This window comes from Chiloscyllium plagiosum, chromosome 35 (assembly GCF_004010195.1).
Source record: "Chiloscyllium plagiosum isolate BGI_BamShark_2017 chromosome 35, ASM401019v2, whole genome shotgun sequence".
In the NCBI taxonomy this organism is placed as follows: Eukaryota; Metazoa; Chordata; class Chondrichthyes; order Orectolobiformes; family Hemiscylliidae; genus Chiloscyllium; species Chiloscyllium plagiosum.
This window is the reverse complement of record NC_057744.1, coordinates 9,168,004-9,194,754: the sequence shown is the minus strand read 5'-3', so window position 1 is coordinate 9,194,754 and position 26,751 is coordinate 9,168,004. Positions and strand designations below refer to the sequence as shown.

General features: G+C 39.8%; 1 protein-coding gene across 6 annotated transcripts in view; it reads left to right on the top strand.

Annotated features, from left to right (window-relative positions):
* The window catches only part of sik3 (SIK family kinase 3), a 300,542-nt gene that overhangs the window by 196,306 nt on the left and 77,485 nt on the right, over positions 1-26,751 (top strand). For all 6 annotated transcript variants that reach the window (XM_043676612.1, XM_043676614.1, XM_043676611.1 and 3 more), the window contains exon 5: positions 26,363-26,487. In XM_043676612.1, coding sequence (XP_043532547.1) covers positions 26,363-26,487 — 125 coding nt within the window. The remainder of the gene's footprint in view (positions 1-26,362; positions 26,488-26,751) is intronic.

Here is a 26,751-nt window from a genome sequence, read left to right as displayed (position 1 = left end):
CCACTCCCTCCACCACCAATGCCCATTTGCAGCAGTGTGTACAAGATGCACTGCAGCAATTCACCTTCCAAACCCACAACCACTTCCATCTAGAAGGACAAGGGTTAGCAGATACATGGGAACACCACCACCTTAAAGTTCCCCTCCAAGCCACTCATCATTCTGACTTGGAAATATATCACTGTTACTGAGTCAAAATCCTGGAATTCCCTCACTAATGGCATTGCGGGTCAACCCACATCAAGTGGATTGTAGTGGTCCGAGAAGGCAGCTCACTACCGTATTCTCAAGGGCACCTAAGGAAGGGCAATAATCCTGGCCAGCCAGTGATGCCCGTGTACTACCTGTGCAGAATGAAATTAAATTCAATAAGGTTTTGAACCGTTATGGACAAAAAACTTAGAACATGATTCAAAAGTTATAATTAAATTGTACAGCCCCATGTTTAAACCTCACCATAAGTATTTTGTCCTGTTTTGTTCACCATGATAAAATGGAAAGCATTCCATCATTGAATGCCATAATAAGAAGAGCTTTAACAGCTATATCTTAGTTTTGATGAATGATGGAGAAAAATGTTGACACATCACCCTGAACGGAGATGTTTAAGTGCTGATCTCTTTAAAGCAGGTATAGAAGCGTGCGCAAACATACAGACAGGAAAAGGACAGCTGGTAAGCCAAGCTTGCTTTCTACAATTATAGATGATTGTGCAGAATTTGAAATGAATGGATACTTAATCTGTAGTGTAATTCCTTTGAGAGGCAAAATAATGGAAAATAATTTAAGACAAATCAGAAAAGGTGTAATCTAGAAGATTCCTTCCTGACACAATTACCGCCAATTCATGATAAAAGCTTGTCCAAGGAAATACACAGACCACACATGTGCCACATTCTATCTACCTTTATACGAGGAAAATCGCACTCACCAATGAGGAGGCAGTACCTTTTGGAATTTAGAACTAAATTAAATGAAGGAAAACCTTAATGAAAAAATTGTGTGTTGAAATAATATCAATCCATGCATTTTATCCAGTAGAACATATTCGTACAAGCATTTCAAAGATATGTGGTTATGTCTTGAGGATGAGATAATTCTATCTAAGGGGCACTAAAATTGGTTTCAATTTCTGTGTTTTTCCTTGTTTGTTTCAAATTGAGCTTGGAGATGTAATTTACAAAGGGTTAACTTACAATTGTGACTTGATTGGGTTCACAAAATGTTATACTTGTCTGAAGACTATGGAGGAGTAGGCACTTCAGGAGCTATATATTATGCAAAACAAGACTGTTTCTCATTAGGATTTTAAAGGGTGGATGTGTAATTTGGGCTAAGTGTTCACTCAGCACATACTTGTGGTATTAAGTGAATATTACAGCCACTCAATTGTCTCTAAAATTTGTAATCCCTCTATGTGAGTGTGTTTTTTTTATCAGCTCCGCCTTGTTACTTTCACCAATGAACACTAATTTGTTATATCTGAATAACAATTTGTTTATACCAGTGATGCAAATTTGCTCAATTAGATGTTAGTTTGCTTCAAAGGTGTCAAATTCCTCTCAGATGCCTTTTTCTCTTGAAGAAAGGCTTGTCCAGGTCTAACCAGTCTTAATTCAAATCTCAGTTAAACATGAAGCTGCCACCTTTGCTATGTGTATATTGAACTGATCACTGGAAAACCATTTTCCTAATCACCCTCTGGAATATTTGAGTATACATGGAGAAGTTTATGAAGAAAAACACCTTTGACCACAAGTCCATCAGGAAGTGGTCAGCATGTAGTGTCCTTGAGACCCTTCGAGAAAAGGAGAGGGCGGATCCTATCGAGCGGTTCCCTGAGCAGACTGTCAAAGCCATTTGGCAGAATACCTCATTGCCAGAACTTTCCAACAAGCACCAAGACATGGCTTGGCTGGTGATGAGAAGGGCTCTGCCTGTGAGATCCTTCATGCACGCCCGGACTCTCAGCCGCACTGCACGCTGCCCTCGAAGCGGCTGCGGGGGGGACAAGACTGTCACACACCTCCTTCTGAAATGCGCTTACACAGAAGAAGTCTGGAGAGGAATGCAGTGGTATTTGTCGAGGTTCGTCCCGAGCAGCTCCGTGACGTGGGACTCTCTGCTCTACGGTCTGTTCCCCGGGACGCACACCGAGACAAACATCAATTGTGCCTGGAGGATCATCAACACGGTGAAGGAAGTTCTCTGGGTGGTCCGAAACCTGTTGATCTTCAGCTGAAGGAGTTGACCCCAACTGAGTGTTGCAGCTGGCACATTTCCAAGGTCCAGGACTACGTGTTGAGGGACGCGCTGAAGCTTGGGGCAGCTGCCGCCAAGGCGCGGTGGGGAAAGGCCACCGTGTAACATCTGCCTGCCTAAGAAGAACAGGGGGCCCACGCAGTCATTTGGACTCTGCTGACACCTCAGCAAAATACGTAATCATACAGACCTGTAAATATGAATGATTACACTGTCTCTGTATACCAAGAAATGGAATGTTTACGGATGTATGGCATGACCGATTGTACAGATCATCAAAATATTTTATGAATAAAGTATATTTTTGAAATATAAAAGAAACGTCTGTGCTGCAAACTATCAATATGTCCGGCCACAACCCTGGGGAGCAGAGGAAGTCTGGAGAGGAATGCAGTGGTGTTTGTCGAGGTTCGTCCCGAGCAGCTCCGTGACGTGGGACTCTCTGCTCTACGGTCTGTTCCCCGGGACGCACACCGAGACAAACATCAACTGTGCCTGGAGGATCATCAACTCGGTGAAGGAAGTTCTCTGGGTGGTCCGAAACCTGTTGATCTTCAGCTGAAGGAGTTGACCCCAACTGAGTGTTGCAGGCTGGCACATTCCAAGGTCCAGGACTACGTGTTGAGGGACGCGCTGAAGCTTGGGGCAGCTGCCGCCAAGGCGCGGTGGGGAAAGGCCACCGTGTAACATCTGCCTGCCTAAGAAGAACAGGGGGCCCACGCAGTCATTTGGACTCTGCTGACACCTCAGCAAAATACGTAATCATACAGACCTGTAAACATGAATGATTACACTGTCTCTGTATACCAAGAAATGGAATGTTTACGGATGTATGGCATGACTGATTGTACAGATCATCAAAATATTTTATGAATAAAGTATGTTTTTGAAATATAAAAGAAACGTCTGTGCTGCAAACTATCAATATGTCCGGCCACAACCCTGGGGACAAATTTGACTTGAAAACAGTGTGGTTCCCCCATGTCTGCAAATCTTAGGTTCCTTTTAGAAAATGGTCTAAAAAGATGCAACATGGATGTCTACATAAACAAATAACTATTACTCCTTTGATGAGGGTAGGGTGGAATGCAGTTATTGTTGGATGAAGAGGATAGGACCAATGCAGATACAGTTGGCAGGATAATCATTCAACTACTTTGGTGTAGCTGCGTGCTTTTGTTTTCTTAAACTCTTTATTTTAATGCTATGAGCTGGGCTTCTCTAGTCTTGGGAAGCCAGGCACCTGAAAGTAAGTGTGCAGAGCTGGATCAAGATCTAGATCAAGAGCTAGATCTTCTGGAAAACTTTGCAGCAGTGTTTGTGGACAAGATAGATCAGAATTGCTTCCCCTTAGTCCTGCAAGCTTTCCTCTCCATCTTCTATAATTGGATCCTTGAAATGGTACGTCGTGCACCAGATGCTCAACTTCCCTGACACAGCCCTCACTCACAGCAGTGTCAATCTGAGCCATTGCATGGCTGTTTTGAGCCCCATGACTAACCTGTCTCGCTGTTGGCTGTAAGCTTTTGGGCTTCCTGTGCTGAAGTCCTTCTCCTCCATTCTCTAATCCAATTACAATAATAAATCCTCATTTTCAGGGGGCTTGTGATTTTAATTTCTTCATTCTTGAAATCAAAGTTTTAAAAAAAATCTTCTGTATTCCTTCCATCTGAATGTTCACCATATCCTTACTGCGAGATCAAGATGCTCAACATCTTAATTTCATCAAGCAATCAGCCAGAGATCAACTAGGAGACAGTGAGATCTGCAGATGCTGGAGATCAGAGTTGAGAGTGTGTTGCTGGAAAAGCACAGCAGGTCAGGCAGCATCTGAGGAGCAGGAAAATCGACGTTTTGGAACCCTTCAGGAAGGGCTGATGAAGGGCTCCGGCCCGAAACGGTGATTTTCCTGCTCCTCGGATGCTGCCTGACCTGCTGTGCTTTTCCAGCAATGCACTCTCAAATCAACCAGAGATGGTAAATCTGTGGAACTCATTGCCACAGAAGGCTGTGGAGTCCATGTAATTGAGTGTATTTAAGAAAGATAGATTGTGAGCTGCTTTTCCATCACCTCCAGTGGGTTTCCACAACTGGACACACATTCCACTCATTTTTCTTGTCAGCATTCTGCAGGGATCCTTCCATCCAGGACACTCAGGTACACTCCTACTCCATTCCCAGCATTTCCTCACACTCCAAGGCACCTTCCCATGCCATCACAGAAGGTGTAGTACCTGTCCGTTTACTTCCTCCCTCCTCCCCATCCAAGATGAAGCAGTGATTCATTCAATCTAGTCTACTGTGTTTGCTGCTCACAATGTTATCTCTCTATACTGGGGAGACGAAACACTAGCTGGGTGACTGCTTTGCAGAATACCTATGGTCTGTACACAAAAATGACCCTGAGCTTCCAGGTGCCTGTCACTTTAACACAGCAGTTCTTTTGCAGTCCTGCTACAGTGTTCCAGTGTGTCTGAATGCAAACGCATAGAACAACATCTCAGTTTTCACCTTGGGACTGTGCAGCCTCTTGGTCACAACATCAAGGTCAACAACTTTAGAGCCTGATTCCATCCTTCGAATTTTTTTACCCATCCTATACCCAGTCCTGTTATACACTGATTGCTTTTGGCACAGTCACCCATTCCCAGGCACTCCTCGGCCCATCACCACGTTATATGGGCTGCATTCAGCACAGTTAAGCCATTTTCTCTTTTTTAGCCTTTATTGTCTCTTATTCAACTTTTCTTCTGTCCTGGCCTACTATCAATAACCCCCTCATCTTCCTCCCCCTTTCGTATCTCTGTCTCTGTCTGGGTTCCGTCTCAACCTATCTACTCACCTTTCTCTTTCTCCTACTGTTCCACTTTGGCTTCAGCATAAATACCAGTTTTTCCCAGCTACTAACAGTTCTGATGAAGAGTCACCAGACTTGAAATGTGAACTCTGTGATCTTTCCACAGATGCTGCTAGACCTGCTGAATTTTTCAAGCAATTTCTGCTTTTGTTTTAGATTTCCCAGCATTGCAACTCTTTATTTTATTTTACTTGAGTTCTTGATTTGTAAGAGTTTCAAGGGTTACAGGGTGAAGGCCCACCCGCCAAGAGAATATGGTCAAGAAGCCTATCACTCATAATAGACTGGTGCAGCAGACTGGGCTGAATGGCCTACTTCTGTTTTATATCTTATGGTCTTATACAATTACAACTTCAAACTAGGCTGTCAGAAATCCATCAGTGGTGTTATTTCAAAAGGCATCAAGTTTTAATATTTTTGCATTTTTACTTCAGTTAACTTTGTACAATATTTTGTCTCAATGCATGCTCCAATTTCTCTCAGAATTTTGCTGACTGCATTTAAATCTTTGGGTAGAAAATTTCTCCAAGAAGCTGCCTTACATAGATTGACTTTACAAAGAGTGCAGTACAAATTTGTCAAAAATTCCTTTACATGGTAGATAGACACAGTATACCAAATACTTCTACATATGGTTATATTTAGTGTCTGGATGTTGGAGCTGCAATAGAACCTTCATTATCAATGCCACTGTTATCTTTCTTTCTGATTATGTGCCAGAATCTAATGCAATAAAGACTTAAAACATAGAACAGTACAGCACAAGAACAGGCCATTTGGCCCATGATGTGCCAAACATGATGCAAAATTAAACTAATCCCTTTTGCCTGCCCTCGGTCCGTATTCCTCCATTCCGTTTGTGCACTTATCTAAAAGTTCCTTCAATGTCCCTATTGTATCTGCCACCACCAGTACCCCTGCCGGACTCCACCCACTCTTTATGGAAAAACGCTTGCTCCTCACATCTCCTTTAAATGTATGCTCTTGGTATTAGGAATTTCAACTCTGGGAGAAAGATTCTGACCGTCAACCCTATCTATGAATCTCATAATTTTATAGACTTCTATCAAGACTCCCCTCAGCCACTGCCGCTCCAGAAAACTGTTGGCAAGACATGACCTGCCCTGCACAAAGTTGTGCTGACTGTCCCTAATCAGGCCATGCTTTTCCAAATGCATCTAAACCCTTTCCCTCAGAATTCTCTCCAATAATTGCCCAACCACCAGTGTGAGACTCACCAGTATATAGTTATGGGGAGAAAGTGAGGTCTGCAGATGCTGGAGATCAGAGCTGAAAATGTGTTGCTGGAAAAGCGCAGCAGGTCAGGCAGCATCCAGGGAACAGGAGAATCGACGTTTCGGGCATAAGTCCTTCTTCAGGGGCTTCCTGAAGAAGGGCTTATGCCCGAAACGTCGATTCTCCTGTTCCCTGGATGCTGCCTGACCTGCTGCGCTTTTCCAGCAACACATTTTCAGTATATAGTTATCCCTATTTTCCTTCTTGAACAAATGAATAACATGAGCTACAAGCCAGTCCTTCAGGACCTCTCCTGAGGCTAGCGAAGATGCAAAGGTCTTGGTCAAGGCCCCAACAATTTCCTCTTATGCCTCTCTCAATAACCTGGAGTAGATACCATTGGGCCCTGGGGACTTATCCGCCTTAAATGCTCTTCAAGAGACCCAACATCACTTCTTTCTTGATCTCAAAATGCCCTCAGATATTAGCATGCTCCACACAAATCTCACTGTCCTCCATATCCTTCTCCTGGGTGAATACTGATGCAAAGTACTCACTTAGGATCTCACCCACACCCTCTTCCTCCAAGCACAAGTTCCCTACTTTATCCTTGACCGGTCCTACCTTCTCCCTAGTCATCCTCTTGTTTTTAATGTATGTACGTATGGAATGCCTTGGGATTCTCTTTATCTTTACTTGCCAAGGTCATTTCATGGCCCCTTCTTGCTCTCCAAATTCTCTGCTTCAGTTCTTTCCTTATTTCTTTGTTGTTCTCACAGTCCCTGTCCAATTTTAGCTTCCTAAACCTTATATATGTATCTTTTTGTCATTTTGTCTAAATTCACAACCTCCCTCGTTATCCAAGGGTCCTTTACCTTGCCATCCTTGTCCTTCCTCCTTACTGGAACATGCCAGTCCTGAGTTCTTATCAACAGGTCTTTAAACAATTCCCACATGTGAAATGTGGACTTGTTCGATAACAACTCCTGCCAATTAACTTGTTCAGGATGTTGCTTCACTTTAATAACTAGTAATGCGTTGTTTGATTTAAATCAAACTTACAGCATTACTGCATTGCTAGGATTATTAAATACAAAGTAAGAAACATTGTTCTGTCTTTGTGGAATGCATTGGTCATGTGTTATCAAGTATATTACATTCCTTCATATGCTGAGTGATGTAGGGCACCTGGAAAGATTCATTTGAAAGCAGTGAAATTGAAACCTGCTTTAAAAACCTAACAATTATCATGATCTGGTTAGACAGCAGGGTTTTTTAAAATCAAGAAAATTGATTGAGATTTGATCCAAGTCTTCAAAACCAATGATTGGTCCCTGTGATTCTGTTTCTTGGACTGGACTGCTTAGGGAAGAAGAGGACACGAGTATACGTTACATTTTTAATCTGTAAGGGAATTGAAGATTATAGAGATAATGCAGGAAAGTGGAATTGAGGATTATTAGATCAACTATGATCTCATTGATTGGCACAGCAAACTCAATGGGTTGAATGGCTTATTCTGTTCCTGTATGTTTTAGTCTTATCGTCATCATAAGCATAGCACTAGATTAGACATCAGTGGATACTTTGTTTCACTGAGGTTTGTTAACTTGTGGAATGCATTGCCAGCACATGTGAGTAATCAAAAGGAAGCCAGAAGAGTTCATTTGGTGACTGTTGGATATGTTTTTCCAAGAATATGTCTGATTGCCCTTTGGGCTGCCTGCACCAGAATTACACTGGAAGCTAATTTAAGATTTTTATTTGAGCTCACTGTGTGGTTCATTTGTGTGAGCTGAAGCAACATTGAAACACTATAAGACGTAGGAGCAGAAATTAGGCCAATTGGCCCGATGAGTCTGCTCCACCATTCATCATGGCTGATAGGTTTTCCAACCCCATTTCCCTGCTTTCTCCCCATGACCTTTGATCCCCTTGGCAATCAAGAACTAATCCATCACTGTTTTAGATATACTCAATGACCTGGCCTCCACAGCCTCTGTGGCAATGAATTCCACAGATTCATCACTCTATGGTTAAAGAAGTTTCTCCTTATCTCCTTTCTAAAGGGTCTTCCCTTGACTCTTAGGCTGTGCCCTCGGGTACTCATCTCCCCTGTCAATAGAAACCTCTTCACAACATCCATTCTGTCTAGGCCATTCAGTATTCTGTATGTTTCAATCAGATCCCCCTCAGCCTTCTAAACTCCATGGATTATAGTCCCACAAACCTCAAATGTTCCTCATATGTCAAACTTTTCATTCCTGAGATCATTCTTGTGAATGTCTTTTGGACATACTCCACAATACATCCTACGTGAGATGTGGGGCCCAAAATTACTCTCAATACTCTACTCTAAATGTGGTCTGACAAGTGCCTTAAAAAGCCCTGCTTTTGTATTCTACTCCTCTCGAGATAAATTACAACATTGTATTTGCCTTCCTAACTCAACCTGCAAGTTTACCTTAAGAGAAACTTGGACTAGGACTCCCAAGTCCCTTTGCACTTCAGATTTCTAAATTTTCTCCCCATTTAGAAAATAGTGCATGTCTCTACTCTTCCTATCAAAGTGCATGACCTCACACTTTACCACATTCTATCTCATCTGCCATTTCTTTGCCCACTTTCCTAACCTGTCTAAATCTTTCTGCAGCCTCCCTGCCTCCTCAATACTACGTTCCTCTTCAGCTATCTTTGTATCATCTGCAAATTTAGCCAGAATGCCCTCTGTTCCTTCATCCAGATCATTAGTATGTAAAATGAAAAGTTGTGGTCCCAACACTGACCCTTTTGGAACACCATTGGTCACTGACTTACATCCAGAGGAGGACCCTTTTATCCCCATTCTTTGCCTTCTGCCAGACACCAATGTTCTATCCATGCTATTATCTTGCCTCCAACACCATGGGCCCTTATCTTACTTAGCAGTCTCCAGTGCGACACTTTATCAAAGGCCTTCTGGGAGTCCAGATAGATCACATACAAGGCCCTGCTCTTTGTAGGCAAAGGGAATATGACAACTCATTGCATCTTTTTCCAATGAGTAAAGGTCTATGGAACTGCCAATCTCTGCTGCATGCCCATGGAAACGCCCTGACCAATCAGAGTCAAATGCCTGTTTGGATTTAATCAGTTGACTAAAATTAATATTCCTGCTGCATCTCCATGTCAGCCATGTTCCAAACAATCAACTCTCTCTTCTCAAGTAGTATAAATTGTGTTTCCTGTCTAAAATTAGTTTTGTTAATGTTTAAGTCCTGATGAATGCCAGGCAAAAAAAAACATGTCTTTTTTTAAGTGTTTAAGTTCAGCTTTACATACTTTCATTTCACATTGTGAAAGAAGCAGAGAATGCATTCCCATCGATAGTAAATTAAATCTCATCCCTTTTAAGCAATATCTTTCAAAATACTGTAAAAATACTAACCTAATAATCTACAAAATAATCAGTTTCTTTTAGATTTTGTGTCTTAATGTTTATTGTAGCAGAAAATTTGGATTTGAATTGAATTTATTGTCACGTGTATCGAGGCACAGTGATAAACTTTGTCTTGTGAGCAACACAGGCAGGTCACATAGTTATATAGATAGATAAGTAAATAATAGGTAAACAGTGGCAAAAGCAAAAACACAGGTACAGGTGAATGCTAAGAGTTTGTGAGTCTATTCAGTATTCTAATAACAGTAGGGTAGACATTCTCCTAAACTGTCTAAATGTTTCTGTAGCCTCCCCACCTCCTCAGAACTACCTGCATGACCACCTAGCTTCGTATCATCGGTGAACTTTGCCAGAATGCCCCCAGTCTCTTTATCCAGATCATTTATATATTAAGTGAACAGCTGGGGCCCCAGCACTGGACCCTGCGGGACACCACTTGTCACCAGCTGCCATTCTGAAAAAGAACCTTTTATCCCAACTTTCTGCCTTCTGTCAGACAGCCAATCCTCAATTCAGTAGCTCACCTCGAACACCATGGCCCTCAATGTTTTTGGGCCTTTGTAACCAGAGCGCCCACATGAAGAGTCCAAGAAAGCTTGTAGTGGATGACCACTCCCAGGAGCTTGCCACTCTCCACTCATTCCACCGCTGTGCTGTTAATGTGTAGGGGGGCATGAGTAACATCCTGCCGAAAGTCAATAATGAGTTCCTTAGTTTTGCCAGCATTGAGAGCTCGGTTGTTCTCAGTGTACCATTTTTCCAGGTCTTCCACCTCCCATCTGTAGTCTATTTCATTGCCGTCTGAGATTTTACTGACTATGGTGGTGTCTCAGCGAACTTGTAAATGGCATTTGTCTGGTATTTGGCGACGATGCAGTCATGAGTACACAGTGAATACAGTAGGGGGCTGAGTACGCACCCCTGGGGGGGCTCCAGTTTTGAGTGTTAATGACAATGAAATATTGTCCCCAATCTTCACTGATTGTGGCCTATGGGTTTGGAAATTGAGGATCCAGTTGCAGAGAGTGGGGTTTAGCCCTAGCTCACTAAGTTTAATAATCAGGCTCACGGGGATAATAGTGTTGAAGGCTGAACTGTAGTCAATGAGTAGGTTTTTTACGTAGCTGTTCTTGGTGTCAAAATGATCCAGGGAGGAGTGAAGGCCAAGTGAAATGGCATCTGATGTGGATTTGTTGGTCCGATAGACAAATTGGAGTGGGTTAAGAGTGGTAGGGAAACTGGAGTTGACTAATGCCATGACCAGCCTTTCAAAGCACTCCATGACCACCATGGTTAGGTCACTGAGTGGTAGTCATTGAGACATGCTGCATGAGCCGCCTTAGCATATTTAGGTATATTGGACTGCCAGTTTAAGTGTCTGATCATCAGTCATTTTGGAAAGAATCAGTTTGACTTGCTGCCCTATAAAGTAAATACTTATCTAATAAAAACTTTTTTTTTAATCCTGCGGCCCCCTGAGTCTTCAAATGGATCAGTTAAGATCACAGCTGATGGTATTACTGAACGAGGTAGATCCCAGAGTGAAACCTGACTTAATAGATGATATGTTTAATTTTTGAAGTGGATGGTAACTAAACATATTCACACAGGGCTTACCAATGTTCTTTAACAAAAGAACAAAGGTTCATTATTCAAACAGAAAGTATCAAAAAACAATGCTGTCACCAAATGGAAAATGAATAGTTTAGATTTTTTTTTCATTATCCTTTCCAGGTACTCAATCCCAGTGAATCACTCCTATTTTAGCTCTGTAATTTCATATTTAACTAACTTTTTCCAGATTCAAATAGTCTAACAGCCCGTGTCAAACTTGAGCTAACTAGCAATAGATAACATTAGTGCCAAACAATAATCATTTCTAACAAGAAAATATTCAAATGCCACAGCCCTCACTCCTATTGTCAAACATATCACCATCTCACCAACCATCACTGTCTTGAGGATGCATTATCATTGACCATAAGCTAAACGGGACTCAGGACTGTCTATATCAAATCTGCTTACAACAGGAAAGAAGTTGGATCTGTTGATAAGGTGAGATGAGGAAGGAAGCATATTTGGTGTACAAGCACTTACATTGATCTGTTGGGTCGAATGGCCTGTTTCTGTCATGCAGATTCTATGCAGTCCGAAAACCATTGGGTTTTGATCCCTGTCCAAACTCTGTTCACTAGCCGTCAACTGAATTTCCCTGACAGTTGTCTAAAACTGTATTAAAATTTGGGCTGAAAAATGTGTTCCTGAAAAAGCACAGCAGGTCAGGCAGCATCCAAGGAGCAGGAGAATCGACGTTTCGGGCATAAGCTCTTCTTCAGGATTCCAGCAACACATTTTTCAGCTCTGATCTCCAGCATCTGCAGTCCTCACTTTCTCCTAGTTGATTAAAATTTTGGTGTGACTTTTGACCCCAAATCTGCTGCTGAAATCTCATCTGTCCTTTTGCAACCTCTGGACTTGACTATTTCAATATGTTCCTCTGCAAATTTTGAAGTTATCTGAAATGCTATTACTCTCTACTGTTCAAACTCACACCAAGTCTCATTCATCTATCAATCCTATGTTTGCTGTACTTTGACTCCTGGTTAAGAAACACCTCGATTTGAAATTCTCACTGCGGCTTTCAAATCCGTCAATATCTCTGAAATCTCTTCTAGCCTCTGAGATATATGCATTCCTCCAAGACTGTCCCTTTGTCCCATCTTTTAATTGCTACACCATTAACCACAATACTTTCAATTACCAAGGTTCTATATTCTCAAATTCCCTTACTAAACTTTCAGTCTTCTTTAAACCCCTCTTCTTATATGACACTTCTTAAATGTACCTCTCTGGTTAAGCCTTGATTCATTTACCCTATTCCCTTTTCATGTGGCTCAGTGACAAATTTCGCTTAAGCAATTGTGAAGTGTCTTGTTTTGTTTCACCTTATTAGAGAAGTTATTTAAGTGCAAGTTTTGTTAAATGTGTATTGACTTTTTAATTATAAAAGCTATTATAGGAAAATAATTGTCATTTACAAAATACTTCTACTTGAATTTCTGTTTTATACATAGATAGCGTTGGGGTGTATGTATAATGTTTAATTTTGTGGTGCTGTTAATTCCTAATCTTGCCCTACAGAGCTATTGTGTAGGTTCACCAGTTCCCTTCAAGCCATCATTGAGCTGATCGCTGGGATTGGGAAGCCAAAAATCTAATATCTTGAGAAGTTTTTCCTTCTTTTCAGTATTTTCTACCCTGATTTTATTCACTCCAATGAAGTGTCAAACTAGAGTTTAACTTTACTAAGGATCCATTAGCAAGTTTGTCAGCTGAATAAGAGTATTTTTTTAAACCTTAACCTTAAGAAAACAAATACTAATATCCAGTTTGTGAAAAAGTTACAGACTGTGGAGTGGTGACTTATGAAAACGTGCAGAATTTCAGGAGAAAAGAAATCTCCTGGCTGCTAAATTCCAGTTTGCAGCCAAGAGGAAACTTAGTTGCTGCTTGAGCTTGGCATCTTGTGGCCTTATACTGGTAGTTGGCTGTGTTTGTAGTCTTCACTGAGTTTAATTATATTATTTCAGTTGAAGCTGTAGAAGTGACTTGAGCTGTCTAAATTATCAAGGTAAAGTTAATGGTCGTTGTGATATTAATTTCATCAGTACTGTAGACACCGGCACATTAATGCTCTTACATATTTAGAAACCATATTGGAGATAATGAGGTCCGAATGGTGACTTCTTCAGCTTTGATAAATTATGCTGGGTATTTAGTTTGTTTTGGATGAAAAACAGATGTTCTTCTTCCATAACAAAGCTGAGATTCAATCATATTTTCATATTAGTGGCAACATATGAAAGCCCTAATATTATCAGTCATTTTGGTGTCACATGACATTCTCTCTTAAAGATGACAGTCCACAAATTATTATAAAAATTAGGAGTAGAACTAGAGTTCAGAATAAGGTGTCAGCCATTTACGACTAGAATATGCAGAAATTTCTTCAATTGAACCTTTGGCATTTTCTGCATGAACATGCTGTGAATGTTCAGTTGTTGATTATATTTGAGGGACAGATCATCAGGTTTTAGGACAAAAGGGAAGTAAAGGAATATAAGGAGTTATGCAGTAATGTTTATTTAATGGGGAAAATTGACCTTAGTGGAAGGTGGACAGGTCAGAGGTTTACTCTGGCTCAATTTCTTGTCTTGTTATTTAGGAGTAGATCAGTAAAGTTAAAGCATGCCAAAAGACCTCCGCAGCAACAATTTCCAAACTTTAAGTTTTGTGATTCTTGTGTGTAGTAGCTGACAGATCTTGGAGTTGGAAATTTAATTTAAACTAAGCTATAAAAATTTTATGCTTGGATATTACCAGTGATTAACAGGGGTATTTGGATAAAAATTACCTTCATATACTTCCTATCCATTTTGTTATCAAGGATAATTACTGAATCAAATGTCATCATTCTTCCACACTACCTTATTTCCATGATACATGAATTATTATTTGCAGATAACTTTAATGATGGTATAAATTAAGTTTGCTGGGTGGACTTGTACTCAAATAGTACAGGTCCACTGAAATAGTATATGCAGATCTTGCAAGCCACAGAATCTGGATTAGTTTAAGAGGGCTTGGTTTGCTGGACGATTGGCTGAACGGATGCTAGGCGATGCAGTGTGGGTTCAGTACCCTCACTGGTTGAGGTTTCCAAGATTCTCCTTCTATAAAAACACTAAATAGTGATCCAAAATAAAAGTTTCATTTTAATTTTTCTCCTCCTCCCTGTTTGGAACAGATTGTATTGGGAATAATGAGCACAGATTGGTTTTGTGCTTCCCACTATGCTTTCTTTCTATGTAGCTGAACACTGTAGTCCTCGGTGGATTTGAGTGGGGTGTTCAGTTAATTAGCTTGAAACATTAATGCTGTTAGCAGTAAAAGAGCTCACATGTCACAGTTCTATTTGTTGCACAGTGGAAAATTCTGCTAAATGATCACAGATGAGACAGATTTTTCAGCTTGTTTAAATGCAAGTGGAACAGCCTGTGTCAGTTTAATTATTAGTCAGGTGTGAAAATATGACTTTGAGGGCAGACCAGCTACTAACAGCAGAGATCACCAGTCTGATAACATTTATTGAACTGAAATCTTAAAAATGAGTGTTTCATTTATATAAATGTGAGTTGTGAGCCTGAATCTCAATATATCAACTTAATAACGTACATTTTCAATGTTATATCAAGAGAACAATATGTTAATAGAGAGTAACACTGATAAATGACTTTGGACACTTAAAATCATATTTACTGGAAAGGATAAGGAGGTTTGGAGGATAAGACTATGGAGGGCTTGATATAATTATATATGGTTTTGAGTATTGTGTATGGCTTTGACCTCCTTAGCTAAGGAAGGAAGGAACTCTTGGAGGGGTGGAACAAAGAAACATTAGTTACTGTCCAATAAAGAGAAATTGAAAAAGAATTGAGTTTAGAAGATTGAGAAGTGATCTCTTTGATATTTATGAAATTTAGAAGCCTTGGCTGGATAAATGCTGACTGTTGCTTTCCCTGGCTGAGAATCCCATAATTGGGTAAAAATGTCCAGATATATGGTTGGCCATTTTGGACAGGCGAAGAGAGATTTCTTCAATCGGGGTTGAAGTTTGTTAGAATCCTCTATCCCAGAGGACTGAATGCTCCATTGAGAAATACATTCAAAACTGATATCAACAGACTTTTTCTCTCCTGAGTTAAGAAAGAAGGTCTGAGGTAAGGATCAGGCAGCAAAAGTGAGTTGGTGTAGAAGTTCAGCCATGATCTTATTGAATGATAGGGGTCTACTTCTATTCCTATTTCTTATGTTCTTGTGTTTTTGAATGTAGATGCAGTGGAAGATTACAATTATTTTTAATTATCAATGAATGACAATGTACTATTCTGTTAAAGTAAATTGATAACAAAGCTTCTTTTCATGTTTTCAGATCTCTATTCATCTGCTTTTGCTGCCCTGTTCCATACCTCAGACCTTTTCTTTACTGGAGGGAGAAAAAGTCTGTTGATTGCAGTTTTGAATGTATTTCTCAATTGAACATCCAGTCCTCTATGATAGAGAATTCTAACGAACCTCAACCCTGATATAAGAAATCTCTCTTCATCTGGCCAAAATGGCTGACCTCCTATCAGGACATTTTCACCCATTTGTGGGAATCTCAGCCAGTGAAAGCAACAGTCAGCATTTATCCAGTCAAAATGTCTAAATTTCATATATTTCAATAGGGCAGCATGGTGGCTCATTGGTTCGCACTGCTGCCTCACAGCACCAGGGACCCCTGTTCGATTCCGGCCTCGGGCAACTCTCTGTGTGGAGCTTGCACGCATGAATTCCCCGCATGTCTGCATGGGTTTCCTCTGGGTGCTCCAGTTTCCTTCCACAGTCCAAAGATGTGCAGGTTAGGTAAATTGCCCAAATTGTTCAAGGATGTGTAGGTTGGGTGCATTAGTCAGGGGAAATGTAGAGTAGTAGGGTAGTGGGTCTGGGTGGGTTACTCTTCGGAGGATCAGTGTGGACTTGTTGAGCCAAATGGCCTGTTTCCACACTGTAGGGATTCTGTGAATCTTACCTCTGGTTATTGATATAGGTTTTCTCTTGTAATTGTTCTTATGCTTAGCATATTGAAAAGTATTTAGTACAAGTTTGCACTGTATCCAAATCTATTATATACAGAATAGGTAATGCCCTGTCATTGGGATTTAACAAATCATGAGCATTTTTTCTTCATTTTGAGTATTATACAGTACAGAACAGATCCTTTGACCCATTGAGTCTGCATCGACTGAACTACTCTAAATTTACACTAATCCAACTTTTGTGACATTTCAAATACTCATCTACTTATAGCTTGTGAGGTTTCCTGCTCAGCTATTCTCCCAAGCAGTGCGTTCTAGATTCCCATGAACCTCTGGGTGAAAATATTTTTCCTAAAAAAGCATCTAAACCTCCAGTATTTCAACTGCCTCTTGTTATTATCTCTTCAAACGAGGGAGCAGCTGCCCATGCCCCTCATAATCTAATATACCTCAATCAGGTGGCCCCACAGCCTCTATGCTCTAAAGAGTCCCAAGTTTATCCAGCTTCTGTTCATTGCCTGGGATAGAGATTGTAGCTATGTCCTGGTGAATCTCCTCTGCAATTCTGCAAGTGTAATCACATCCTTCCTACAGTGCAGTGACCAGAACTACACACAGTACTCCAGCTGTGACCTAACTGAAGTTTTGGTACAGCTCCAACTTAGCTTCCCTACCCTTATAATCTCTGCCATTGACTGATAAAGGCAGGTGTCCTGTATATCTTCTTAACTGCTCTATTAACCTGCCTTTAGGGATTTGTGGACAAGGAATCCAATATCCCTCTGAACTGTCTAGTGTCCTGCCATTAAGTGTACAATATCTCACCCATTCAAGGTTAAATTCCATCTGCCACTGATCTGCCCATTTGATCAATCCGTCTATATCCTATATCTAAGACATTCTTCCTCACTGTCAACCACCTAGCCAGTCTTTGTGTCATAGAGTCATACAACATGGAAATAGACCCTTTGGTCCAACTTATCCATGCTGACCAGGTTTCCCAAACTGAACTAGTCCCATTTGCCTGTGTTTGGTCCATATTTCTCTAAAGCTTTCCTATTGATGTACCTGTCTAAATGTCTTTTTAATGTCGTAATTGTATGGCCTCTACCACTTGCTCTTGCAGTTCATTTCATATATGCACAACCCTCTACATGAAAAAGTTGCTCCTCAGCTCCGTTCTAAGTCTTTCTCATCTTGCCTTAAACATATGCCCTTCAGTTTTGGACTCCCCTAACTTGGGAAAAAGGCCTTTGCTATTTACGTTATTTATACCTGTCAAGATTTTATAAACCTTTATAAGGTCACTCCTCAGCCCCCTACACTCGAGAGAAAAAAGGTGCAGTCTATTCAGCCTCTCCCTATAGCTCAAACCTACTTATCATTCTCCCCACTGCATCTCAACTATATTGTTAATATATATCTTGAATGTTAAGGGACCCAGCACTGATTCCTATTGTATGCCACTGGATACCAGTCTCTAGTCACACAAAGAACTTTCAACCACCACAAATTTGGATCCAACTTGTCATGTTATCCTGGATCCCTTGTGCTTTTATCAGTTTCCTATGTGGAAACTTGTTAAAGGCTTTGCTGAAATATTTATAAACTATATCAATGCAGTACATCCTCACCTTCACAGCTGGTTACCTCTTAGAAAATTCTATCAAATTACCTTATTCTCATCAAGCCATGCTGACTATCTCTGATCAAACCTTCACTTTTCCCTAATAGTTTCCCTACCACTGATGTGAGATGCACTGGGCTGCAATTCACTAGTTTATCTTTACCACCCTTCTTGAAAAGTGGAACCACTTTAGCTGTGCTCCAGTCCTCGGCACTTCCCCAGTGGCCAGAGACAAATTAAAAATTTGAACCAGTGCCCTTGTATTTTCTTCTCTTGTCTCCTCTCAGCAGGCTAGGATACAACTTATCTGGATTTGGAGGGTTGTCCATCTTTCAGCTTGCTCAAGAGGCCACCAAGATGTTCTCGCTTGCTATGTCAATCCAGTCAAGAATATCTTGGTCCCTCTTCCCAAGTTCTGTACTCCATATGAATCGAGTCCTCCTTTAATGCAGGTAATATATTATCAATAGTACGCATTAGAGGACACCAGAGTACAAGGTAATCTTGGAATGCAGAGGTGGGTGGCAGCTAATGTCGTGTTTAAGTTTTTAAAAAGGTTGTCTACTAATCCACTGACAAAATATCAAGTGCTGTTGATATTTGTTTTGTGCTTTAAATGAATGCAGTGCTTATGTCCAGATAAATTTGTACAATGTTGTAATGGTCACAAATAATTAATGTAAAATGTGTCCTTTATCACTGAGAAAAGATTCATTCATGGTACTTATCCCTGAGCTCGTTCATTTAACAGATTTTCAGAAACTTTTAGATCACAAAATCTAGTATTATAATAGCTGAAAATGAAACACTGAAGTGACTGCAGGTTAATTGATGTTGGAATACTATGCATCTGTAGTGCTTTGAGAGGATTACACTAAAGTATTTTCTTTGCTGATCTGCATAGTTTAATCCAAAGAAAATCATCTAGCTAATTTTAATGAATTGAAACAGAAGAATGCTGGTAGGGTGTTTTCTTTAAAGAATCTGGTTAATCCACAGGCATATTCAGGTTTTCTTTGATTTCCAATTTTACATTCTCAGTGTCTTAATTAATTGAATGCACACCATCTAGCATTATATTTTGTTAGCTTTTTAATAATTTCTGCTAAAATTTGGAACATCACAGTCTATCTGAAATTGCAAATAGAATTAAGATGAAAATGTAAATACTTTCAGAAGGGAGTCACAGTTAGTTTTGTTTGGTGGTTAGCATATGGTTCAAATTAATGCTGACAGTGCACGTACAATTCTTTTTTCAATTAAGGTAGACTTGGGACCTGACTCTTTGCACCGTCCCTGCCCCTGAGAGTGGAACACAATCCAAACCACTACTGACAAAAATTGCCAAAAAAAATGACTAAGGATGAAATACCAGCAATGAGTGAAGGGACTGCTTTTGGGCAAGATGCAGAAGGAAAGAAGGAGGGACAGGACTTTTAACAAATTCTGGAACTAAATAGTGCATCAGTCCTGTACTGTAAATGTACAGGCAGGTTCACTGACAATTGTGGACATCAGGACTTATAAGAGAAGGGAAAGAAAAAGGGAGACAATTGAAAAAATGTGATGCTCTCTGTTAGAGCCTTTGTTAAAATTTTTTTTTATTTTTTTTCAATTGTGATTTGGAGCTGTGAACTGGGAACTGTAAGCTAAAAATTACTTTTGGACTGTGGGTAACAGCTTGTGTTAAAAGGAAAACAGAACCAAGCAAGCTTTTATTTATTCAAAAGTCAAGGCCTGGAAGTTAATTGCAGGTTGTTTTTGTTCAAAAGGTTTTGGACACCTTGTCACTGGGAAAAACATTATATTTAAACAGATAGCATAAGTTGGCTATTAATGAGGTCAGTACCTGGGAACTGATTTCAGCAAGTCTGGAAAAGATCTTAAATTCAAGCAGGTGGTGGATGTTGAATGGTAACTGATACCTTGGGGAGGAGATGGTTAGTGTGTCACTGAGTGGTCAGAGTTTGAACTGGGTTTTGACTTTGCTTTCTGGGAAAAAGGAATCTGGTTATTGGTGTTACAGTGTAAGAATTTAAAAGATCTTGCCTAACCTCCCACTAGCAGCTCTTGTGAGCTCAGAGACTAGAAAGCTAAGTTATTACTCCCTTTATCTGAGTGAACTGTAGAGGTGACCCTGATTGACATCTTCAGAAAATCAACAAAGAAACAGACATCTGTGGAACAACGCATCATGAAAATCATTTAAGTAATCTGATATTTTCTTTCATTTATCCCTTAACTGTGTTTGTCTGTATTTTGTGTGAATGGAGCTGGAAACAAGGGGTTTTGGGTTTAACGCATAGAACAAAATAAAACTAAGATCTGCGGATGCTGGAAATCTGAAACAAAATAAGAAACTGCTTGAGAAGCTAAGCAGTTTGGTATCATCTGTGGACAGAAAGCAGAATTAATGTTTTGAGTCCATTGACCTTACTTTAGAACCAATATCATTTATTGTATCCGTTGCTTCCGATGCGGTCTCCTCTACATTGGGGAGACTGGACGCCTCCTAGCAGAGTGCTTTAGGGACACCTGCACCAATCAAAAACACCGCTCTGTGGCCCAACATTTCAACTCACCCTCCCACTCAGCCAAGGACATGGAGGTCCTGGGCCTCCTTCACCGCCGCTCCCTCACCACCCGACACCTGGAGGAAGAACGCGTCATCTTCCACCTTGGAACACTTCAACCCCAGGGCATCAATGTGGACTTCACCAGTTTCCTCATTTATCTCTCCACACTGCAGGCACCCTGCCTCTATTCCTGATGAAGGGCTTTTGCCCGAAACGTCGATTTTCCTGCTCCTCGGATGCTGCCTGAATTGCTGTGCTTTTCCAGCAACACTCTAATCCAGAATCTGGTTTCCAGCAAATGCAGTCATTATTTTTACCTACTTTAAAACCCCTAGTTCTGAAGAAAAGTCACTGGATTCAACCAAGTAGATTACTTTGTTTTTTAATTTTATTCTGCTGAAGTTGCTATATTGTTAATAAATTGCTAAGTCTTTTGTTTAAGAGACAAACTGGTTTCTGGAATTAATTGTTTGCAGGGTCTGGGATTGGTTATTCAGGAACCTGGTGTGGAACCATTGGGGACAAATTGAGTATCATGAAATTTTTAATTTTACTGTGTTGTGAATACAGAGTTGGAAAGGCTGATTTGGTTAACTACCTGTTTCCATGTCATAACATCTATAAAGCAGTTTAATGAAGATAGGAAACAAAATTCTGCTTCAAAGGAGAAAGGTGGGGAAAATGAGAGCAAAGGATGACAAAGGTCTTGATGAGGTTTAATTTGATTGGTGGGGTTAGGAGGATCTTTTTATGCAAAAGAAGGGCTTAAGTGGGGAATCTGATTTGAAATTTACAGAGTACCGAGAGGCCTGGGTAGAGTGGATGTGGAGATAATGTTTCAACTAATAAGAGAGACTCAGACCCAAGGGCACAGCCACAGGGTGAAGGGATAGCCCTTTGGAACTGAGATGAGGAGGATTTTCTTCAGCCAGAGGATGCTGAATCTATGGAAATCATTGCTGCAGAGGGCTGAGTAGGACAGGTCATTGAGTGCATTTACATAGATTATTGATTTGTAAGTAGATAAAGGATTGTGGGGTAAAGACAGAAGAATGGGATTGAGAAACATATCAGCCATGATCAAATGGCAGTGTAGACTCAATGGGCTAAATGGCCTAATTCTGCTCTTGTATCTATGGTGTCCTGATCAGGATGGTTCAATGGCATTTGCACCAACTCACATATTGACCCATCCATGTCCAAATGCAGAAAGTCTTGAACAAGATTCAGTCTTGGGCTGGTAAGTGGCAAATTACATTTGCACTGTACAAACATTAGGCAATGACCATCTCCAACATGCGAATCAGGTTATCTTCCCTTGACATTCAAAGGCCTTTTCATTTCACTACCACATACTGGGGTTAACAATGACTAAAAACTGAATTGGACTAGTCCTATAAATGCCATAGTTACAAGAGCAGGTCAGAGGCTGGGAAATCTTATTACGGCACTTCTCAACTTCTTAAATCTGTCTACCATCTACAGGCACAGTTCAGGAGTGCAGTGATATACTCTTCAATTGCCTGAACATGTGGAGCTCTAGCAATACTCAGGAAGCATGATACCATCTAGGACAAAGCAGCCTGTTTGATTGGCACCCCAAATAACACCACCAAAATTCATTCCCTCCACCACAATGCACAGTGTTAAAAATCACATAAAACCAGGTTATAGTCCAACAGGTTTATTTGGGAAGTATTAGCTTTCGGAGAACTGATCTTCGTCAAGTGGCTAGCTATTTGATGAAGGAGCAGTGCTTCTGAAAGCTAGTACTTCCAATAAACCTGTTGGGCTATAACCTGGTACTGTCTGATTTTTAACTTTGTCCACCCCAGTCCAACACTGATAGACTATTTTTGAGATAGACAGCAACAAACTACCAAGGCTTCTTTGACAACACCTTAAAAACCCAGGATATTTACCAACTACAAGGATATGCACAGCAAATATGTCGGAACCCCACAAGCTACCCTCCAAGCCATGTACTATCTTGACTTGGAACAACATTGGTACTCATTCAGTATTCCTGGGTCAAAATCTTGGAACCCTCTTCCTAAATGCACTGTGGGTGTACTTACGCCTCACAGAGTCATAAAGTTATACAGCATGGAAACAAACCCTTTGAACTTGTCCTCGCTGATCAGACATCCCAATCTGATCTAATCCTATTTGCCAGCATTTGGCCCATATCCCTCTAAATCCTTCCTATACGTATACCCATCCAGATGTTGTAATTGTATTTGTATCCACCATTTCCTCTGGTAGCTCAATCCATATTTGCGCCACCTTCTGCATGAAAAAGTTACCCCTTAGGTCCTTTTTAAATCTTTTGCATCTCACCTTAAACCTATGCTCTCTAGCTTTGGACTACCCCAACATAAGAAAAAGGCCTTGGCTGTTCACTCTATCCATGTCCTTATGATTTTATAAACCTGTATAAACTTCAGCCTCTGACCCTCCATGTAAAATAGTTCCAGCCTATTCAGCTTCAGGACTGCAGTGATTCAAAAAGGCAGCTCACCACCCTTTCTCAGGGGAAATTAAGATAGTTGAGGTGAAAAACCACGCAATCTGTAAAAAGTACTTGGATGAGTTTTTTAAAATCGTCTTAATATTCAAGGCTATGGACTAATTTTGTCAGGGCAGACTTGAAGGGCCAAAGGGCCTGTATGATTCTGTGATGTATTGCATCAGGTTAAAATTAAATACAACATGTTGATATTCTTTAATCTCCCAAATCACAAGTTGTCATGCATGTGTTTAATTATAATCATGGTTCTAGTAGTTAACTTCACAGTAAATGTAATAGGACTGATTAGTACACTTTTTGCCCTCTAAAGTGAAAAAAGTGACTTAACAGGAATTGTGTGGCATTTTCCTAGCTTTGAAGTTTCTACTTAGAATTACTTTAAATGATAGAATCAAAAGCACTTGAGAAACCACTGTTCTTGTGTTGTAGTTACATGGCTATGTAATCTTTCTGTGTAACAGGATAACCTTGCATATTTTCACAGTTTCAAGGGTGTTATTGCCAGAAAATGCATTTCAGTATGACATAGAGTGTAACTCTTTAACTGTTTTGGTTACTTTGGATCTGTAGATTAACATGCCAAAGCAAAGCTTTTCCAGTTGCCTTGTAAGCAAATTTCATCAGAAGAGAATTCAGATTAACTGAAGATTATTTGAACTGAGTTCAGTCTGTGAAGTAAAATAATATAGTAGATTGAATCTCAGGTTCTAGTCTAACACAATAATTCTTAAAAATGAATGCCTGCTTCAACTGTCCTTTAAATTTAGCTTAATTAGTGAATGGTGGATAATTACTTAATACTCATTTAGCTGACTTACTCTGTGAAGATTTTGCAAATTAAGTTATTTTCAAGTTACAGTGACTGTTAATGTCTCAATGAGTCTTCTGGGGTGAGGGAAAGGAATGGGTCCTTTCATATGATATTTGAGCATACTTTCTGGCAAGTTAATTAAGTGACATTAACAACATCCATGGATATTTTTATTTGTCTGGGCAGTTTCCATAACCACCTTCCAAGATTGCTTTGAGTGAACTCATTTTTGAGAAGAAGTTTTTTGTAACAGAGAAGTGTTTTGAATTTGGTATTCTCATTAGATTGATGAGTATCATTTTAGATTATCTCCATGCAAAATTATCCTGCATTCCTTCTGAGATTATTATGCCTGCACTATGATGTTGCTTGGAAAATTTTTAAGTAATTCAGTAGTGAATCAGTTGCATCTAGAGCATTTTCTTTATAAGAATTTATTGGGGATTTATAAAAGCAAAAACAAATCAAAAAGTAATTTGCAACTGTGTAAATTTCTGATAAACCTTTCATTTAAAAACTTCCTTGTACTTTGATGCATCACAAAGTCTTCATTTTTTATTAACTGTTTTCCCTTGAAGTGAATTAAGGTTTTGTGCCTACAACACAATGAGCCTCTGTTGGTAACAGCAAAACACATGCAATTTACTGTTCTCAGAGAAAATCTTTTCTGATGAATGACCTTTGCTCAATTTAATAAGTTATTAGAGGCTATAAAGTATGCTTGAATTGATGGTAAAATTCCATAGTACCGTCAATAAAAGCAAATGGTAATAACAGAATACGATAGCTGGCTAAAATTTCTTTGTGCACCAGCATATCCACACAGTTATGGTGATTGAGGGATATATTGGGATACATTACTTGGGGAATGAAGTAGTTTTTCTTTTCTCAATGATTTTGGCATTTTACTTTTTTATGGTATACCAGCTTTATTAATCTAGTGTGTTCAATACTGAAATAAGAGATCGATGGGCAACTTATTATCTAAACGGGGAGAAAGTTCAGAGTGCTTCAGTGCAGAGGGATCTGGGTGTCTGCGTGTGTGAATCATATAAAACTAACACTGCAGGTAATAAGGAAGGCAATTGAATTTTGGCATTTATTGCTAAAGGAGTAGAATATAAACGTAGGGAAGTGGTGCTGCAATTGTGCAAGGAATTAGTGAGACTGCAACTGAAGTTTTGTGTATAATTTTGCTTCCCTTTCTTGATGAGGAATATGGTCGTATTGGAGGCAGCTCAGAGGAGATTCACTAGATTGGTTCCAGAAATGAAGGTTTGTCATATGAAGAGAGAATGAACAATTTTGGACTATGCTCTTTAGAGTTTAGAAGAACGAGGTGAGATCTAATTGAGAAATGTAAGATGCCAAAGGGAATTGACAAAGTAAATGTAGAGAGTTTCCTCTTGTGAGGCAATCGAAAATGGAAAGTCAAAATTTTAATGGAAGGGGTGGCAGATATAAATTAGAGATGAGGAGAAATGATTTCTCTCAAAGGATCGTGAATCTGTGGAATTCACCTCCCAGAGTGCAGTGGGTGCTAGGACATTGAGTAAATTTAAGGAGGTGATAGATTTTTAATTAGTAACAGGTTGAAGGGTTATGGGGTGTGACAGGAAAGTTGATGTGAGACTGAGATGAAATAGGCCAATATCATATTGAATTGCACAGCAAGTTTGAGAAACTCAATTACCTACTCCTAGTTCTTATGTTTTTTTGATTGCATTAATCTGCATTGGGTCTTCAGTTTCAATTTTCTTATGAATATGAGTAGGTCAAAGTAAGCCAAAATATAATTCTGTAGTCGTGAATTGAGCACAATCAAGGTATGTGAATTTTTGCCATTGATGTAATGCTTGTCCACCTGGTTAGCCTGATTACTTTTTAGGACTAATTTACCTACTGATGTCAGTTTGAGTGAGTTAAAAACCATGCACAGGTCTGTTAAATAGTTACCCATTCAGAGTTAAAGACGTGTTGGGTGGTGGGATGTTCAGCGCATTAGTTAGAGTAGAACATCTTTCTCAAAATAACATTCAGGTTTAGAAGCAACAACACATGAAGTTAAATGTAAAAGTGTATAGCACTGATCGAAAGAATGACAGATTTTGTACAGAAATAAGGGAGTTCAAGTTTATTTTTCATCTGCTCTCTGTCTGTCACCGCTATGACTACTTTATATTTCATTGTCTATTTCATAATAACTAACCAATTATTACAACCTTAGTAAGGTTGTAATACCCCAAAACTATCACTGGCAAATGCTAGGTTTTAGTATGATAAGTGTGTGCTTTTTTATATTTAGTGTGAAATTGTTACCTCATCTGTTGAGTGTTTAAAATGTATGATATATATTACTTAAATTAAGTTTATTGTTGTGTTTCAGACTTTGGATTCAGTAACATCTTTACTCCAGGACAATTACTTAAAACGTGGTGTGGAAGTCCACCATATGCAGCTCCTGAGTTGTTTGAAGGAAAAGAATATGATGGTCCCAAAGTAGATATTTGGGTGAGTTGTGAATGCTCTTTTTATTTCTATTACACAAGTGTCTCTGGCAACTTTTAGTTTACTGTTTCACAGAATTGCTTTACCCAGATCAGAGTTGTATCAGTATGGTTGAACTAGCATTTTTTTTTTCCAAAGATCACTGAATTTTGACACCCATTTATCTAAATTATGTTAGCGAGTTTTGAGAAGATTTGTAGCTCAGGTTGAGGTTCTGGATGTAAGTTTGCTCGCTGAGCTGGAAGGTTCGTTTTCAGACATTTCGTC